This window comes from Tachypleus tridentatus, chromosome 10 (assembly GCF_004210375.1).
Source record: "Tachypleus tridentatus isolate NWPU-2018 chromosome 10, ASM421037v1, whole genome shotgun sequence".
NCBI lineage: Eukaryota > Metazoa > Arthropoda > Merostomata > Xiphosura > Limulidae > Tachypleus > Tachypleus tridentatus.
Genome location: NC_134834.1, coordinates 43,456,866 through 43,475,914, shown reverse-complemented (window position 1 = coordinate 43,475,914; position 19,049 = coordinate 43,456,866). Strand labels below are relative to the sequence as shown.

Below are 19,049 nucleotides of genomic sequence, written 5' to 3'. Positions count from 1 at the left end.
TATCCATTGCTTCTCTGCAAGGTTTTCAGAGGAGCATTGCTTCCTTAGGTTAGTATGTTTGTCTTCTTCAGCTCTTTCCATTCAAATATGGTTTTTCTCTTGCTGGGATCTCTTGAATAGGGATGTGCTCTTAACTAACATGTGCCTACTTAGGCAGTATTTACAAGATCTTTGCATGGTTCCTTTTTTATGTAGTACAGTTTTTGGAGAACTTTCTGACCCATTGGAGACCAGGTTGGATGCTGTTTATCAACACTCTTCCATTTCGTTCTCAATCTTTTACTTTATCAGCCTTCATCTGTTCTAGTTCCTATTTGCTATCCTCTTCCATCTGACCCATTACCTGTTCCTTTTTCTTGGGTTTCAGTAGATAACTTCCACATTACTCATCACCAAGCCTCTTCCACCACTGGTACAGGTGATTATCTTGTAGGTTCTGGCAAGGTTAGAGCACAATTAACTAAGTTTGTGCATCTATGGGATGATTTCACCTTAAATCTGTAGGTGCTTCAGTTGTTGTCAGAAGGTCTTTCCCTTCATTTTTTTGAATCTCCTTACTTATCCCTACATCTTATCTTTTTCCATCATCTTTGGGATCCTATTTCCTGCTAACATCTCTTCAAAGCAGTTCAGACTTTTCTTTAGGATGTTATAGAACCTGTCAGTCATCCTTTTGTAGGATTCTATTCCAAACTGTTTTGTAGCTCTCAAGAATACCAGGAATTGGCATTCTGTTAGAAATCTTTCCCAGTCTCAAATGTTTCTTCACTCTTCCTTGTATTACCTTAAAGTTGTTCCTTATACTTTGGTAGGCATTTACTCTGAATCTTTAGCAGAATAAGCTGGATATCACAGATGCCTACTTTCATATCCTTATTTCCACAACATCCAGACATTAATTTCTTTTTGTCCACAAGATTCAAGTTTACCAATTCTGGGCTTTGCCATCTAACTTCGTGTCTGCACCGTATATATTTTGTTAGGCTGTCAGGATTTTGCTCATTGTCTCTGATGCTGGTGTTTGGGTATAGTGCTCATGAAACCCTGGTGTTGCTGTGTGATGTCTTTGTTTGACATTGTGGTGCATCCTCTTGCAGGGCTCTATGGTGGGTGGGGTCAGTGGGCACCGAAATATTCTTTTTTTAAAATTATGAATCCTTCAAATAAAAATTTAAATAAAATAGTGAAAAACAGTACATAGGTAAACCACCACACCTTGAAGATTCTGAGCAGCAATCTTCAACATCTGTAACACCTGTTGTACCTCATTTTCTTATACTACATTATCTTTCAGACAAACTTTTAGGGCAAATGTCTCCCTTTTTCATTCAGAAGGGACTAGAGGGATTTGCTCACTCTCCAAAGTCAGTAAAGAAGCTTCTATCTGGTGACATATTGGTGGAAACATCCATATCTCAACACAGTGAACTTTTGCATTCATAGGCGATTGGGGGATATACCTATTGAGGTTACACCTCATGCAACTTTGAATTAATCATATGGAGTTATTGTTGAGAGGGATTTCAATAATATCCCTGAGTCAGAGGTTTCTCACTGGTTTCTCCACACATGGAGTTTCTGCAGTGGGGCTTATCTCTACTTGCAAGGATGGAATTACAATGCCGGCCAACGTCCTCATTCTGACATTTACATCACCACATCCACCTGTGACCATCAAGGCAGGTTATCTTAATTGCAGGGTATGGCCATACATTCCCAATCCTCTCCAATGTTTCCAGTGTCAGAGGTTCAGTCACTCAGACTTCTTTTCATGATTCCTTGACTATGCTCGTTGTGGTGGCAAGAACCATGAGGCCTATGAGTGTGAAACAGACCCTCATTGCATCAGTTGTGATGGCTCTCACCTGTCCTACTTTGTTTTTGCCCAAAATGGTTGGAAGAAAAAGAGGGGCAGTGTTTATAAACGACTCATAACATTACTTGTCCTGAGGCTTGAAAGTTGCTGTCCATCACTTCATTTTGGATGCATGCTGCTGCACTTCAATCCACTACTACAGTGGGAATGCAGACAGATTTTTCTGTGCCTCCAAAAGAATTGTTATCAAAACAAATGAAAAGTCTTTTCACTTCCATTGTTAAAAAAGTCGATGAATCAACTTCATCACCCATCTCTATTCCTTACATACATTCCAACAAATCCCAAGATCCACTTCTTTTGGTTTGGTTCTGGGTATGGGCATTTCCTCGGATACATCTTCTTCTTCCATCCCAAGATCCAAAACAATCATTTGTTTATGTCCTCAGTTGCAGGAATCCTATTCCAACAGCAAAGACTTGCCCAATTAACCCAGTGCAGGATCCATGGAGGTTGATAGACCTCCCTCAAATAAAGACAGTAAAGAAAAATGATGTGGTTGTAAGCAGAAGGGTTCTCCACCCATTTTGCTTACACATAAATAAAAATGGCCACTTGAGACAATGGAACTTTCTAGATTTACGTTCTCATCTGGATAACATCCAAACACTGGTTGCTTCCTGCCATCCTGTACGTCTTTCCTTACAGGAAACATTTCTGAAACTTACCAATAGTAACCTTTCGGTGGTTTTCTTCTTACAGAAATGACAGGCTGTGTGATAGACGAGTGCATGGAGGGATTTGCACTGTTAATTGATGAGCATGTGCCCACCATGTTTTTGCCACTCGACATACCCTTGGAGGCCATAGCCATCTGTGTTTCCTTGGGTCATACAATCACTGTTTGTTTTCTCTACCTGTTACCTGGAGAGACCTATGATCAGTCAGACCTTGATGCTCTTATTGAACAGTTACCATCTCTCTTTTTAATCCTTGGAGAATTTAATGGACTCCATTCCTTCAGGGGAAGTGCTGATATTGATAGGAGGGGTTGCTTCATAGTGTTTGCTCTATGATCACAACCTTTTTCTTTCATTACTGGTTTTTCTACTTACTTTCATGCACCTAGTCAGTCCTTTACTGCTATCGATCTCTTAATTTGCTCCTCTTCACTATTCTCCCATTTTTCTTGGAGGGTTGAGAATAATCCATGAGGTAGTGATCATTTTCCTATAATTTTGAGAGAGACTGGCCGTGATCAATGCCACCTGACCCGTGTGCCTCGATGGAAGCTGAATCAAGCAAACTGGCCCTCTTTCAGTGCTCTTGCAGAACTTGATCCTGGCATCCTTGATCAATAGATGACTGTGTGGCAGCAGTAACTTCTGTATTATACAAGCAGCTGCTCAATGTATTCCTAACACCTTGGCATGTTTTCCATGATATCCTCGTCCACGGTGGAATCATGCCTGCCACATGGCATAAAAGACTCAAAAATGGGCCTGGGATTCTTGTCTTAGGTATTCCATACTCTTGCACTGCATTATTTTCTTGCAGGCCCATGCACATGTTCGGTAGGTAAGGCATCAAAGCCAGAAGGAATTTTGGATTAAGTTCACAACCAGCATGTCTTCTACCACCAGTTTCAAAGTCATATGGGATGAGATTTGAAAGGTCAGTGGACAATATAATTCTGTCTCTCTTGATCTTGCTCTCTGATTGCCAGGAAGTATCTGATACCAGGAGCATTGCCAATACTCTAGGTGAAAGCGTTTGCTGGGTATCTAGCACTTATGCTTCTTCCTTCACCTTCTTAGTCATCAAGACTCGGGCAGAATGATCACTTCTTTCCTTTTGAGCTGATTGTCTCTATGACTATAATCATTCCTTCACACTTGTGGAACTCAAACTGGCCTTTCATCTGTCTAGCAATACATCAGTTGGACCTGATGATGTCCACTATGAAATGCTGCACCATCTATCTCCTGCTTCTCTAGCTTTTCTTCTCAGTGTTTTTAACTAGATCTGGCAAAAGAGTGTTTTTCCTTTTTCAGAACATACCATCTGCCATTGCTCCTTTTGGCCTTTGTATTCAGGTGTAGTTGGATGAATTGGATTTGTCCTTGGATAACATTGCAGTATCCACTGGTCAGCCCATCCCACCATGGCTTCTTACAGTCCCCAAATGTAACCTGTCTTTAAGTCATCTGAGAAAAACACACCCCTGATTGGAAATGCTGTCTTTATTTGCTGAATGTCTTTTGGACCATCCTTCCATTCCTACTTATACAGGTGGTTTGAAATCAGGTGACTGTGTGGGCTCTGGTATGGTTTGTTGTGGTTTGATAGTTGCACACAGAATCCCCTCTACAGCTTCTGTGTTCACTGCTGAGCTGTATGCCATTTCTTTTGCCATGGATCACATAGAAGCTAAGCAGTACTCAAACTGCATTATTTATACTGACTCGCTTAGTTCTCTACTGGCCCTGGAATTGCTTCATGCTAGTTCACATCAAGTTCTTGCCGTATTCAAAAGTGACTTGCCCATTTCCCTTTAACATCTATTTCTATCCAGTTTTTCAGGATACCAGGCTATGTTGGTAATCGCAGGAACAAGCTCGCTGACACTGCAGCTAAATCTATCTGCTCTGGCATTATCACCATTGTGCCTGTTTCATACATGGACTATGGTCCTGTATTCAAGGCTCGGCTGGCAGACTGCCAGCTGGTAGTCGACTTGGAATGAGAAACCCGAAAACAAGCTTTTTCAAATGAAACTGTATATTAGACTTTGTTTGTCTTGCTTCCGTAAGGATTGGAAAGAGGAATTTGTTCTTATGAGACTATGCACTGGTTACAGTTTTTTAACTCATTGTTTTCTTCTATCTGGAACTGATACACCAATGTGTTATCTGTATAACACTCAGGTCACAATAAGCCACATTTCACTGTCTTGCCTTCGTTATGACTCTGAAGGGCGGCACCATTTTACCCATGTTCTGCCTCAAGGTCTCTTTATAATGTTAGACAGTGTTATTGGTGATGGTAACACTGTCCACCTTGGAAATGTTTTTAGTTCTTTAAAGGCCATCAGTGTTTTAAATTCTATTTAAGTTTTTTTAAATATATACATTAGACCTTTTTTAATGTGATTTCCTTTTAAGCAACACAGTCCATCTAGTTTGATTTGAAATTAGAAAATGACTGTAACATGAAATAACTCAAAACAAGGATTGGAAAAGCCAATTTCAGGTGACTAATGCTGCTGTTTGAACTACCTGTTAGTCATACTGTTAAGTTATTATTAAAATTTTGCTACAAGTCTTTTAAAACTTTTATTACTTTTTGAAAATGGTCATAATGTCAAACAACTTGGAACTAGGACTGGAAAGGCCAACTTCAGGTTACTGACAGTGGTTTTTGTACTTTCCTGTTAGTCTTTTTTCCTTTTGAGTTATGATAATTACAGTTGTGCTACAGAAAGTCTTCTGGAACTTGTATTACTGAAGTTTTTCTCTTAATGCTGTAGACTGGATGTAAACATTGGTTTTATGCTATTTGTTTTAAACTTTGTTTTGTTTTATCTTAATTTCCTTTTATGAATTTTACCACATTTACTTTAATTTTAACTTTTTATCAGATGTTTGGCACAAATAGCCTAGTTGCTTTGTGATATAAACACCAAATCAACCAACCAACCAATCTTTTCCAGACATGGGATCCATGGTTGCGTTCATCATCTTTGGTTGCGCTCACATGAGCACCCTTCAGTTGATGTTGAATGATCACTGGAATCTTGCTCAAGATATCCTGGAATTAGTTACATTTTTCCTCTTTTGCTACTCATCTATTTAGCCCAGTGGCTTAACACAGACATCACCATTGGTATTCCTGTTATGCCACCCCATCTGGAGTTGCATGTTTTTGTAGATGTTGGGTAAGGATTATTGATACAAGGATCTTTGGTTGATTCAGCTGTGCACATCCTTATGCTGAAGCTCCTTGCTTTTCATTGAGCTCTGGATCATTTCTTACTATAATGTTGGCAAAGTGGTCATGGTACGTTTTGACAATTTGATCTTTGTTTCTTATATTAATCGAAAAGGGGCACCCATTCATATTTGCTTTATTTCCACATGCTAGAACTCTTATACTTGGTTTATTTACATCACACATAGCTGCTGACATATCATGATCCAAGTGCCCTAAATATTGTTGCAGATGTACTGTCTCATCTTAACAATGTTCTCTGAAAGGTTGTTGTCTTTCAGTTGTTAGGTGTTTTGGTGGTTTTGAAACTGATAATGTATTCCTCATCTGAAAGCATTTACCACCTTTCTCAATTGCACATGTTATCCTTTTTTTTGGTCCCAGATCTAAATGCTTTAGCTTTGGTGGTAACAAGATTGTTCCCTCCTTTGTCTTTTTGTCTATCAGTCTGTTCATCTTCTTCCCAAAGTTTTATATGTTATCCAATCCACTCCATGTTATATTATTCTCATTGCACCTTTTTGGCCATTTTGAACATGGTTGTCAGTCTTGATTCTCCTTCAATCAGCATCTCTGTTACTGCTTCTGCTATCTTTCTTTCTATATCAACAACCTCACTTACTGGTGTATCAGTCTAACATCACTAGTTTCAGATGTAGTATTTGTTTAGTCCCTTGTGATGCAGTCTAGTTTTTCAAGTGTAGCTTCCATTCTTTCCAGTTTTATCTGTCCGTTCTCCTTAACCCTATGTCACCACCATTTTTAAACCCCTTCTGTGCATGTTACTAAGTTGTATTCAAAATTTCATTAACCCACTTTAATATGAAGGTATTTTAATGACGTTACTGTTATAATGTATGTTATAACTTAGTTATATATTATATAAGTTTTATTCCTTTATTTTAAAAATAAGCATTTAAAACTGCAGTTTTTGATGTCATGTGATCAGCTCATGGTTACAAGTCTAAACTTTGAGCTGTTATACATGATACTGTGAGAATATAATAAAGACTGTCAGTTTAGAAGGTCAAATTAAAATTTCACCTGTCTTTCATTAACATCTGAAAATTTTCTAAGAATTTCTTGATGGGGGTTTGACATTCAAATATTTCTAAGCTTAAATTCAGCCATGCCCAATTGCAAAGCGAAGGCTGTGTTGCCAAGTATCAGTTGAAGTTGAATGACACTGTTTGCAGATTTTACTGGCCCTAGAATAACTTAGCATTAGTTCTTGCACTGTTTTTGCCAATGCTAAAAAACGACTGGATACATGTCCATGTCTTTATTTGCTGGAATGAACTCGTTAACACTGCCATCAAGTCCATTTGCTCTGAAGCAGTTACAGCTGTGCCTTTCCCATGTATGGACTATGGTCCTGTATTTAAGGCTTGGCTTTGAATAGTTAGTAGTTGACTTTGAGTGAGCAACATTGCAATAATTTTTGCCATATCAAGCCTTATTGTTTTTGTTTGACTGTCTTGTTTCCTTAAGGATCAGAAGGAGGAAGTTGTTATAACTAGGCTACTCATTGGTTACAGTTTTCCAGCTAATCATTTTCTTTTATCTGGCACTGATTCGCTAATGTGTGTAGCCTTTGTGACATTCAAGTTACAATAGCCCACATTTTACTGTCATGATTGATGGCACCATTTTTGACACATCTTTTCTAAGCCTTGACCTTGTGTAGTGTCATTGGCAATAGTGACACTGTCCAACTTTGTTTTGTTTTCAACTTTTTATGAGCCATTGACTCTTTTAATTTTATTTAAAACTTTTATACAAATTTTGGATGTAGTTTTGTTTTAACTTCATTTATTTTTTTACATTTTACAATAATTTTACTTTTTTTACTGGTTGTTTGGTGCAGATTGCTAGTTGCTTTGTGCCAATAGATGCCAACCAACCATTCATTTTGACTCCTTCATTTTTATTATTTTTTGTCCTTTACAGATTTGAACCTTCTTGTTGTTTTCTGTGCCCTTATCCAACCTCCTTTTACATCCTTGGCTACATGTTCCTTATACCATTTTCCCCTTAAGAACTGTTTTTTTTTTTGTTTTGTTTTTTGTGGTTCAACATTTTTGCTTTTCATGTATCGTGTATTCCTTATCACTGTACCTGATGATCTTGTGTATTCTGATTGTGGTGTTTTTCCTGAGACCTTGTTGGCTTGTGAAAGTGTCACAACATTCTACCTTAATTTCCTACTTTCCATTTTCAATTTGTGTTTCTACTCTGATCTGGATTGCTTTCTTTGTCCTGTTCATTATTGTCAGTATAATGTTGCCCCTATGGCTTTTTTCTGTAGTTCCTTTTTATAGTTTCTTATTCATTGGAAAACTTGCCTGCTATTTCCACTATCATCCATATGGGATAGATTTGCCAGCTTATGAGATTAGGTTATTCTTCCTTGTCTTCCAGCTATCAGCATTTTTTCCAAGCTTCCTCTCATCAGATATGGTATCTCTCCCTTCATTTGCTGCCCATTTCTATTGTTCCTTGGAGGAAATCACTCATGTAACATTGTCATGGGCTGACTTGCAGGCAGGCCAAGTGGTTTGTTCGACTTAGCCATTGGTGTTTCAGCTAATGCTACCTGCTGTTACATTAAATATTTATTTGTAGTGAGGATGCAGTGTGCAAATGGAGCACACTGGCACTAACTCGGGTTTATAGTTAAAATAAAGTAAAGAGACTTGAGACTAGGACTTCCAATAACAACACTTTATTTAAGTCATCACACACGCACGCATGCACGCTTATCATAGTGAGCCCTTTTAACTCTATTAATATGATGACTGATGTATAAGAGAGAATGGCATTATAATACTTACAAAGAGCTTGGGCGAGAAATGGTGTTTTCCTACTAACAGTAAGAGACATCTTCTCCCTTTCCTCTTTAATGTTCAGATCAGTTCAGAGTGCTTGCTAGATGTTTGAAGATTTTGTATGACTGACTTACAGCACCTGACTGACTATGTCTGTTCTAGAACCTTTTATACTAGCTAAGGGGGGAATTGTTGGCCTAATTATAGTATCACTGTGTCAGCTGGCTTCCTGTTTGTGATTTCTCAAGCTTGTTAATTACCAGTAGTTCATACTGACACATCATCAAGTGGTCAAGGTTTCTCTCTTGTTTACAAACTTCTAAGTTTGTTAGTTAATCATCCTCTTAGAATCAATAGCCCATACTGTAGCAATGGTCCACCATTCAAGGTTATTCTTGGTTTCAACGTGCAAATGTGCTTAACCCCTTTTAACCTTGATATTGTCAATTCGTTTTAACTCAAACATATGATGAACAGTTACTCATCATTAGGTTATAGCTTGAATAACCCCTTTGTATTCCAATCTTAACAAATAACAGAGGTTTTTCAGTGGCTTTCACTGAATCTCTGTTTTTAAATAACTCCTATGTTGTCCTTGATAGCCTCAGTTCTCCTTACACTAGATATTATTTGATCATACAGTGACAGCTTTCTTGGTATGTTCTTGGAGCTGTTATTATTCTATTTATTTCAACTCAAACATACAACGGACAGCTTGAACAACCCCTTTTAATGCTGATAGTGTCTCTGTTCCAAAATAAACAAATAATGAAGATTTTTCAGCTGCTTTCTCTGAATCTCTGTTTTTAAATAACTCCTCTGTTGTCCTTGATAGCATCAGTTCTTCTTAAACCGGATATTATTTGATCATACGGCAACAGTTTTTTCGTATGTTCTTGGAGCTGTTATTGTTCTATAAACATCATTGCTTCATACACACATTTTCTTATGTTTCATTACTTCCTGTTTATTAAAATAATTATTCAGGGCATCCAGATATAATAGCTATGCTTCACTCTTCCCTCCTTAAAAAAAATTATCTTTGATAAAAATTTCATCACCAAAACTCTTTGTTTCCATCCTGCGATTTACACATTGATCATCATTTACTGTTCTTTCATTAATACTATGTTAGTTACACATCATCTGTTAAAAGCTGTACTCATTAATATTGATTAAAGTAACATATATGAAATTACACATCTCATAACTATACCATTTAACTATATATTATTTCATAACACAAACAAATCAAAATCCATAAAAAAATAGAAAACAAATTAGTATTAGTACACTTTATTATTATTATTATTATTATTATTATTATTATTATTATTATTACACTAGCTTCAATTTTAAATAATAATGTCTTGGCATTTCCTTTCTTCTTATATTAATATGTTATTCTGCCTTTCTTGAACTTCCTGTCTGAAATGTTGAAATATTGCCTTGTTGCTGTTAACAGTCTACTCATATAAGGCCATTGCTTTATATTTTGAACAATTTTCATGTGGATATGCATGGTAAATACACATTATTGGTAGTCATGCTCTTATATGCTGGACATCCAAAGTTCTCCAGATTTATACACATTACTCCCATTATTTTACTGATGAAGTTTCCTTTTTTCTAAACCTTTCATATACACGTTATCGTAAGCTTGATACACATCCTTACATGTAGCTAATAAATTAGGAAAATTGTGTTCACCTTTCTCCCAGGTCAGTCCATGAAGATAGGTGGTACATCAATCTTCAAGTCTTTGATCTTTCTGACTTAATAGTTCCTTTGGGATTGGAGCTTTGTAACAATAGTTATCAGTCCAACTGGTGTAACAGTCCAGAATTGTTAATTCTTTTAGGAAATACTTATTGTCCACTCAAAATCCTTCTATTTCTACTAAAGTAGTCTTGATTTGTCTTGTCATGTAAACATATCACTTGTTAGGTATAAGTAACTTTACTTAATGTACAGTGTTCTCTAATGTGGTCTTGACTGCATTCTTGTCAACGGTGTATCAGGTCATGACTGGTTTTCAAGTTGCTTGGATTTCATCACGGATTGAAGACGTAATCAGTCAAAACACTTCACACTTTGGTTTATTACTCAACACTTTTCTGTTCACGTTGTCTTTATCTTGAATAACTGTTGTAATGCAGTAATGTCAGCTTCCTTTTTATCTGTTCTGTGGTAATATTTCATCACTTCTCTTGTAGGTAATTAATCTTGTTTTTCATATTTCTCAATTTTGAACGTTCTTTCACATAAATCCTATTAATTTTTCTAATAATTTTAATTTATATATTTATTTTATGATCAGCTAACCTTGTCAGTTGGTTAAATTAATTTAAATTTGATATCAAGCTATTATAAATCATTCTACATCCTAATTAGATGGATTATCACATAATTCAACCACTTCAGTGGCCTCTGAATAAGACAACCTTCTGTTGTTGCCTGTGCCTGTTCTAGTTTTATTTTTATTTTTGAATTTACACAGCCTATCTAACTACCATAATGTCATTAAAGCCAATTTTTCTCGTATTGTGTATAACACCATACTTACGAGTATTATTACCAAGCATAATGTTATCATTACTGAATTAGTCAACTTCCACTTACCTAACCTATTTTCTTCTGCTGTAGCTCTCGAGTGGTCTACATGTTGTTGAAATTCTCTGATACTTTTACATGAAATAACTAAGTTCCTGGGGTCTTTGTCTTATAGAAGTAAAATGGTTTAGGGATAATTATTCTCTTCTTACATAATTCAGCTATTTTATCTTTAATTCATGAAAATATTGAGTAACTACAATTCATAATGAGTACAGATTAAATTCCTGAATTATGGTCTAATGGGTCCTTCTGTACTTTTTAGCATATCTTATGTCATTTCTACGTAAGTACGTTGATCACTTGACACTGGAAGGTATCGGTTGTTATTTTCTACTGTTAGAACTAATGAATGGTTTAATGCTAATGGTAAGTGTACAATTTTATATAATTTAAAACATTCTATTAGTTGCTTTCAAAGGTATCTGTATAAACATTCTTAGCATATCCATCATTGTGGCTGTCCTTCCATCAGGCTATGTGTAATACGTGTAAATCTCTTCACTATGTGTAGGAATTACAAATTGTAAGTGTGAAGGTAATTTTCTTTCAGTTTCATCTAACACTTTCTAATTTACTTGGAGGTATAAAGTATGAACTCAACTTTGTCTGCAGCTACATACAATGCTTGTACTAACTTAGTTAACTCAGTCCTATTTCCAACTGTAAATAATAATTGTTGTAAGTTATTCTGAATTCTAGAATTGAAAACTAACATTTCAATTCCTGCTTTATGAAGTCCAATCTGGCTTATTCTACAGGGTGTTCAGAAAGTCACTGTGCAGTTTTGTAATCATATTTTATTCAGTCTATTTCAAGCCAGCAACTGATAGGCGATGTTTAGAAACAAAATAAGAAGGATCCAGGCCTGTATTGATGCCAACGGGGGTCACTTTCAACAAAATTTATAATTGTCATTTATATTTACCTCCTGTATTCTATATTGAAACATGTCTGTCAATAAATATATAAGTGCACAGTGACTTTTTGAACACCCTGTAGTAAGTATCAAAGCATTAGTAATATTTACTAGTGCCCTAGACACTTTTCTAATTTCTTGATCATGTAACTCCAGTGTCTGATTTAATGAATTCTTTATTGTCACTTGTTCACCTAATCAATTATTTATTTAAATACTTGTTTGTGATGTTCTACTTTCTTATTTAATTCATGTAAATAATCCATGGTTATGGTTCTGAACAGAAATTTTAAGACCTTTCCCACCTCTGTCTATTAAACCATGTTTTTGTTAGGTCCAATCTGAAATTGAAATGCTATTTTTAATGTTCTTTTAACTCAAATAATAAATAATCTATCTCAACAAGGTATCATGTGACTACTGTCTTATTCTTAATTAAAGCTTCTTGTAAAATTTTTACCATACGTAAAATAGCTGTTCTTTGAGTTGTCATGTGGAAAGGTACTGCCTTTTGAATTATCGGCAAAATTAATGAGTAGTTATGTTAAATGATTTTGTGATTATGATATTAATTCTTTTTGTAATCAAACTAGCGACTGAACATACTGAGGAAATGATATATTCTCAACAATTATTCACTTATCTCCCGATTAATATAAAGTTTCTTTCTTCAACAAAAATCATACCCATCTTATTTCTTACTGGTACTTTACTCGCGTTCTGTCCAGCCACGTTTTAGATAGTCTATAGTTTAACGATCCTGGTAAACCTGCTGATATGTCTACTATTAATACACAGAGATAAATATATAATAATAAACACATAAAATACAAATACAAGACTTATGCAACAATGTTTATACATATCCTATTTTAAAGTTATTAAACTCTAACTACAACTATGCAAATAGCTTAACATATTGTTAAAAGCTTTTAACACACTACATTTTTGTGAGAACTAATGTTAACTTTGTGAATATCATTTTTAGTTCTATTTATGGGATAGCCTGATAGTTGTATGTAGTGTCCAAAAATTTAATACAAAAAGTGCATCATCATTTCTGTCTTTGCAAAAGGCTTTAATGACTAAAATATATAGTAGAACTTGTGTGTCTAAGTACTCTGAAAGGATCTTTCCTTAGTTTTGCTAATTTCTTAATTATATAACAGTACTTAATCTCCTAATTTTATCTCCTTTTTTGCCGTTTTATTTGTCTGTTTCTCCCTACATTCAGGATCTTTAGTTAAGTGCTCATTAGCTAATTCAAATGCTAACTGCATTTGGTGTAATAGTTCAACTTTGTAATCATAATCCATTGCATGATTAAATCTTTTAGGAGTCATTATTTCCTGCTTAGGCAGCATTGCATCTCTACCATGTAATAGGAGAAATGGACTTTCTTGAGTAAGTTCATTTTCAGCACTTCTATATGCTAACAATAATAAAGGAACTTGTTCATCTCAAGTTTTCTGATTTTTCTCACAATATTGAGATATCATATCCAGCAAAGTTCTATTAAATCTTTCTACTAATCCATTAGCAACTGGATGAAAAGCAGTTGTTTCAATTTTGACACCTAACAACTGACAAATGTATTTTATTAATTTATATACAAAGTTACTACCTCTATCTCTTAATGGGTAATGGGGTATGCTGTGTTAATATGTTATTTACAAATGCATTAGCTATCGTTTCTGCTTTTTGATCAGGTAAGCATATAGCTTCTGGACATTTTGTTAAGTAGTCTGTAATTACTAACACATATTTGTTTCCTGTGTATGAAGTAGGTAATGGGCCTAAAATACCCATAGTTACTAACTGAAATAGTGTGACTAAACTTGGCATTCTTTGTAAGGGAGCATTTTTAAAATGTGGACTTTTGCTTTTGACATTCTATACATGAATCACAATAGTCTTTAATATCCTTGCACATATTTAGCCAAAAGAACCATCTGTTTATTCTGCTTATATGTTTTGCAAAAGTTAAATGTGCTGCAAACAGTATATCATGATATGTTTTTATAACCTTTGTCTTCAGACTATGTGGTACAATTATTTATAATAATCTATCATTATCCGTTTTTTTTGCCTAAGAAATTTGAGTCTAACACGTACTCTGTATCTTCTCCATGTAATACTTTATTTCATAAGTTATTTATTAACTCATATTTTTTTTGTTCACTAATTATATGAACTAAATCCCAAATTACTTCTAATTAATTTTCTGGTTTAACTTCTCTCTTTTGATTAATAGGTTGTTTTTCTTGGGTTTCTTCAGTTTCAGTGGTTCCTACTGTAATTCTGCTTAGAGCTTCTACATTTTCTGCCTGGTTTATGTGTTACTTCAGTGTCATAGTGTTGGAGTAATAATGACCATGTGGCTAACCTAGAGGAGGGGGGTCTTTTAACATCATTAGCCATCTTAATGGTGCATGATCTGAAATGATAGTAAATTTCCTATCATACAGATAACAATGAAATTTTTTAATTCATGCACTATGGCTAAACCTTCTCGCTCTGAGACTGAGTAATTTGCTTCGTTTTGTCTACTCTGATACACTATAGGATGTTCCTTTCTGCTTTCATCTAACTGTGATAATACTGCATATATAGCTTAGCCTGAAGCATCTGTATTTTGGATAAATTCTTTGCTGAAGTCTGGGTAGCTTAAAATGGGTGATTTTAATACAGCATCTCTTAATTTCTTGAATGCTACTTGTCTTTTATCTGTCTAATTAAATTTTGTTTCTTTCTTAGATAATTCAGTTAAAGGTTTTGCCAACAATGCAAAATGTGGTATGAATCTTCTATAGAATTCTACAAATGATAGAAATGCACAAATATCTTTTACTATTTTTGGTACTGATAATTTTTACACAACTCTAACTTTTTAGGGTCAGGTTTTACACCAGTTGCTGTTACCATGTGACCTAGATATTCTACTTTCTTTTTCAATAACTGACATTTACTTGGCTTAAGCTTTAAATTTGCTTCTTGTAACCTATCAAATACATGTTTTAATATTTCAAAGTGTTCTTCAAAAGTTACAATGAACACTAACATCATCATGGTAAGAGAAACATTCTGAGTCTTATAAATCTGATAATACAACATTCATTAATCTCTAGAATGTTGAAGGAACATTGCGTAAACCAAAGGGCATTCTGTTAAATTAGTATTTACCTTATGGTAAAACAAAAGCAGTTTTAGTTTTATCTTATATTTTTACCTGCCAATATCCATTTTATAAATCCATAGATGAAAAGTATTTACTATTATCTAACCTATCTAAGGTCTCTTGGATATAGGGTAACAGATAAATATTTTTAATTGTTACTGCATTCAGTTTTCTAAAATCTACACAATCTATTTTCTGTCCCTTTTAGGAATTATTACTCCTCTGTTATTCCTTGTTCAAACATTTCTTTTACACATTGTTTTAATTTGACCTTGTTCTTCTCTGGCACTCTATAAGGTCTGTGCTATATGTTTGCTGTCATTTAATGCTATCCTATGTTTAACTTTGTTTGTATGATCATTTGGGTCACCCTCTCCTACAAATACATCTCAAAATCTTCTAACAATATGTTTTTATATTTCTTAAAATAATGTTCCAATCTATCTTACTTTTTGCTTTTCTCTTAATATTTCTGACATTATGTAGTCCTATTGCTGCTAATGTTTCTCTACTAGTAGCCTTACCTGCTACTACATGTTTAGGAAGTATTATTTTGTCTTCATTCACATTCAACACCTTTATAGACTCTGTGTCACTTTTGGATACTTTACTAATACAAGCAACTATATAAACTCCTGTTTCTTTTAGCTCAATAGGTTCAATCAACACTTTATTACATTTAAAATCATTTACTTTAGCTTCAACAATAAATTGACTTCTTGCAGGTACTTCAGTTACTTTAACTTGTCTTACAGGTATTCATTCTTTCAAAAACTCCTGTTGGGATGCTCTGTTGTTTATGTTAGGCATAAGTATAGTCATCTGAGGGGTTTGAATAATTATTTCCCTGTTTAAAGGCTTTAGTTTCTACTCTACTCTGCTTTACTTTGTTATTACATGTTGTACTCTTAACCTTCTTATTATTCATATTAGAATTGTTACTGCTAGGCTTAGAACTTTAACCATTTTTCTCGTGTACTGTATTTTGTTTTAAACACTTTTTATTCTTGCCTTTCTAACTTTGTTGTGTATTGTTATGCTTTAGGAAATCGGTGCAACTTTTTAAGAGATTTATTTGTAAAAAAGCTGAAAAATTTCGCATATTTCACAACAATTTGAATCACACTTCAAAAATGTAAATTATTTCACAAAATTCTTTAGTAAAAATCATGCAGTGAGGTTTCTTGCCTAGTAGTAGGATTCATCAGGCTGGCTGGGATGCAGTAAATATAGTAGTAGTTTAGATGAGAGATATTTTCGACAACTTTTCATGAATAATTGCTGTTATGGTGTAATGTATAACTGCAATTATTATCAATCATATCTAAGTTACTTATAAATTTGCTTTTCATAGTAAAAATTATTACCACAAAACATTATTTATTTAAATTTGTTATCATTCACAAGATCTACTGCATAGATGAATAAATAAAAAAATTCACAAAAAAGTACTGTTTTCTGCCAAAGTTGTTTTGTTTTTGAGGTTTTTCTAATATCAGTTTGCAACAAAACACGTAGGTGAGTGTCTTCTGAAATCTTTCTCAGTGGAGCTGCTTAAACTGATTCCAGTTTTGTGTTGTAAAGGATAAACAGTGTTATTTATATTTTAATGGAAATATGAATTTTAAAATACAAAAGTTATGCTTTATAATATTAAATGTTGTAACATTGAATAATTTTAATTTTTGATTTTTCTTTTGGCTCACAAAATTACTCTTCATATTTATACATTTTAGACTATTCTTTCAGTGTAATTAAATGAATATTATAGTTTCTTTTTTGTAATCATATAATTATTTGTATGTAACAACAGATTTATCATTTTTATTTATCAAAATTCTTAAGAGAAATAATTTGATTTTAGTGTGTTATTATCAATAAAACAACAGCATGTGTTTTACCATAGGTATCATCCCACATTCTGATAACTGTGTTTGCTTCCAGTCATTTGCCCATCCATATGGTGTACACAGAAGAAGCAAAGGCATTTTATGATCTTAACCTAGGAACTTTACTTTTGGGTGTACCATTAGGAAATACTAAGAGACTTAAGGACTTTCCAGATCTAGAGCCAAAAAATATTGAGTTAAGGGGTACTGGATGGCAAGCTAGTTGTGCAGATATTGTCTTGTCTTCTGCAGGTAAATATATTTGAATACAGTGATATAATTTGAGTTTCTGACAAACAAACATTATTTAAAGGTTGTGTAATACACTAACCACTGTTTTAAGAAAATGGATAAAAAATATGCTTTATTAAAATTTTATTCTGATTTTAAATTCAGTTTTCTTTCATTGAAATTATTAACATTCAGGATCAAAACATCAGCTTTATATTACAAGAGTTTTTGTGATAGAGTTTGCAAATACATAGCATAAAAAATCATGCTTGTTAATATTGCACATGGTTCATTTCTGAAAGTAGTAAACAATCAATTTGTGTGTGTGATAACATCTGGGCTGCAGAATATTACACTCAGAACGTTCACAACTGCTTAAAATGTTTTATTATTTTGTAGGATTGTTTACATTTAATAAAACGTACTCATAGTAATATGAATATAAATCTTTTTAATGACAAGCATAGCAATGTTAACAGATGTAGTAACTGTTAATGATAGAAATAATGTCTAGAGGCATCAACAGAAATTGGGCTGTTAACACAGATACTGATTTGACAGTGTTAATAAGTTGTGTTACATTTTAAAAAGTATAAGAGCCTCATGGCATTAACAAATGTTGCTGATTATTCATTAAAGAGACTCCAATGGCTCAGTGGTAAGGCTGAAGGCTTATCAAGTAAAAATTTGAGGTTTGGTTTCTATAGTGTGCAAATGAAGATAGTCTATTGTGCAATTTTGCACAAAAACAGATACTGGTTAACTCGTTTGCTTTGGGCTTGTGTAATTTGTAGAAAATATGTCAAATTTCACTTGTACAACAATTCTCAATGTAATTCTGAGATTCCTTAAATAATTCTCTCAAAAACTGGTAAATTTTTGTTAAATATCATAAGTATCTTGTACAAAAAGAATATTATTTTAATTGTTTTTACTAAAAATACTATTTTTCTATTGGAGTTACTAGCACTCAAACTTTTCTTTGTTATTTGTTAGTGATAATTGAATATCATTTTTCAAATGATAATGATCAAGCATTAGTGGAAACACCATGAAATAGTTTTGTTGATTGCAAGAAACCATGTATGGATATTTAAGTACATTATACTAAAACAATTTAGAATATGAAATGCTCAGCAATTGTCACAACTTGTATAAAGTTATGTCAGAACATACATTGCTTGGTATTGTGTAGGTAGTGTGATGCCACTGAAGACTGACTGTTTTTGGGGAAGGCTATATAAGAGTTTTTTGGATACAAAATTCCAAAACATACTTATCATTTTCTTGACACTATAGCTATTTTTTGATTGTCAGGATTTGTACTCTTTGCTCATTTAAGCATTAAGAATGCTTGCTCTAGTCTTTTATACCCCCACTTGAATGCCTTAGGCAAATTCTAATTTGGAAATTTCTCCACTAACTTCAGTGCCCTTTCTACTTAGGTAATATATATAAGCATCTTATCCTCAGAGTATTCAGCATGGGTTTCTATAAGCTGGACTGTTGTGATTATTCACTATTTATGCTGTGAATTTGAATGAGGTTGGCATTCCTACAGTTATTTTTTTCTGTTATAGTTATA

At 34.0% G+C, this 19,049-nt stretch overlaps 1 protein-coding gene across 4 annotated transcripts in view; it reads left to right on the top strand.

Moving 5' to 3' along the window:
- LOC143229156 (nitric oxide-associated protein 1) overlaps window positions 1–19,049 on the top strand; it is a 46,248-nt gene that overhangs the window by 22,428 nt on the left and 4,771 nt on the right. The window contains exons 6-7 of one of the 4 annotated variants that reach the window (XM_076461059.1): window positions 13,503–13,570; window positions 17,289–17,427. In XM_076461059.1, the coding sequence (XP_076317174.1) occupies window positions 13,503–13,523 (21 nt within the window). In that variant the 3' untranslated portion in view covers window positions 13,524–13,570; window positions 17,289–17,427. Of the gene's footprint in view, window positions 1–13,502; window positions 13,571–17,250; window positions 17,486–19,049 lie in introns of those variants that run through there. The other 3 variants (XM_076461058.1, XR_013015699.1, XM_076461056.1) reach the window with 3 other exon arrangements.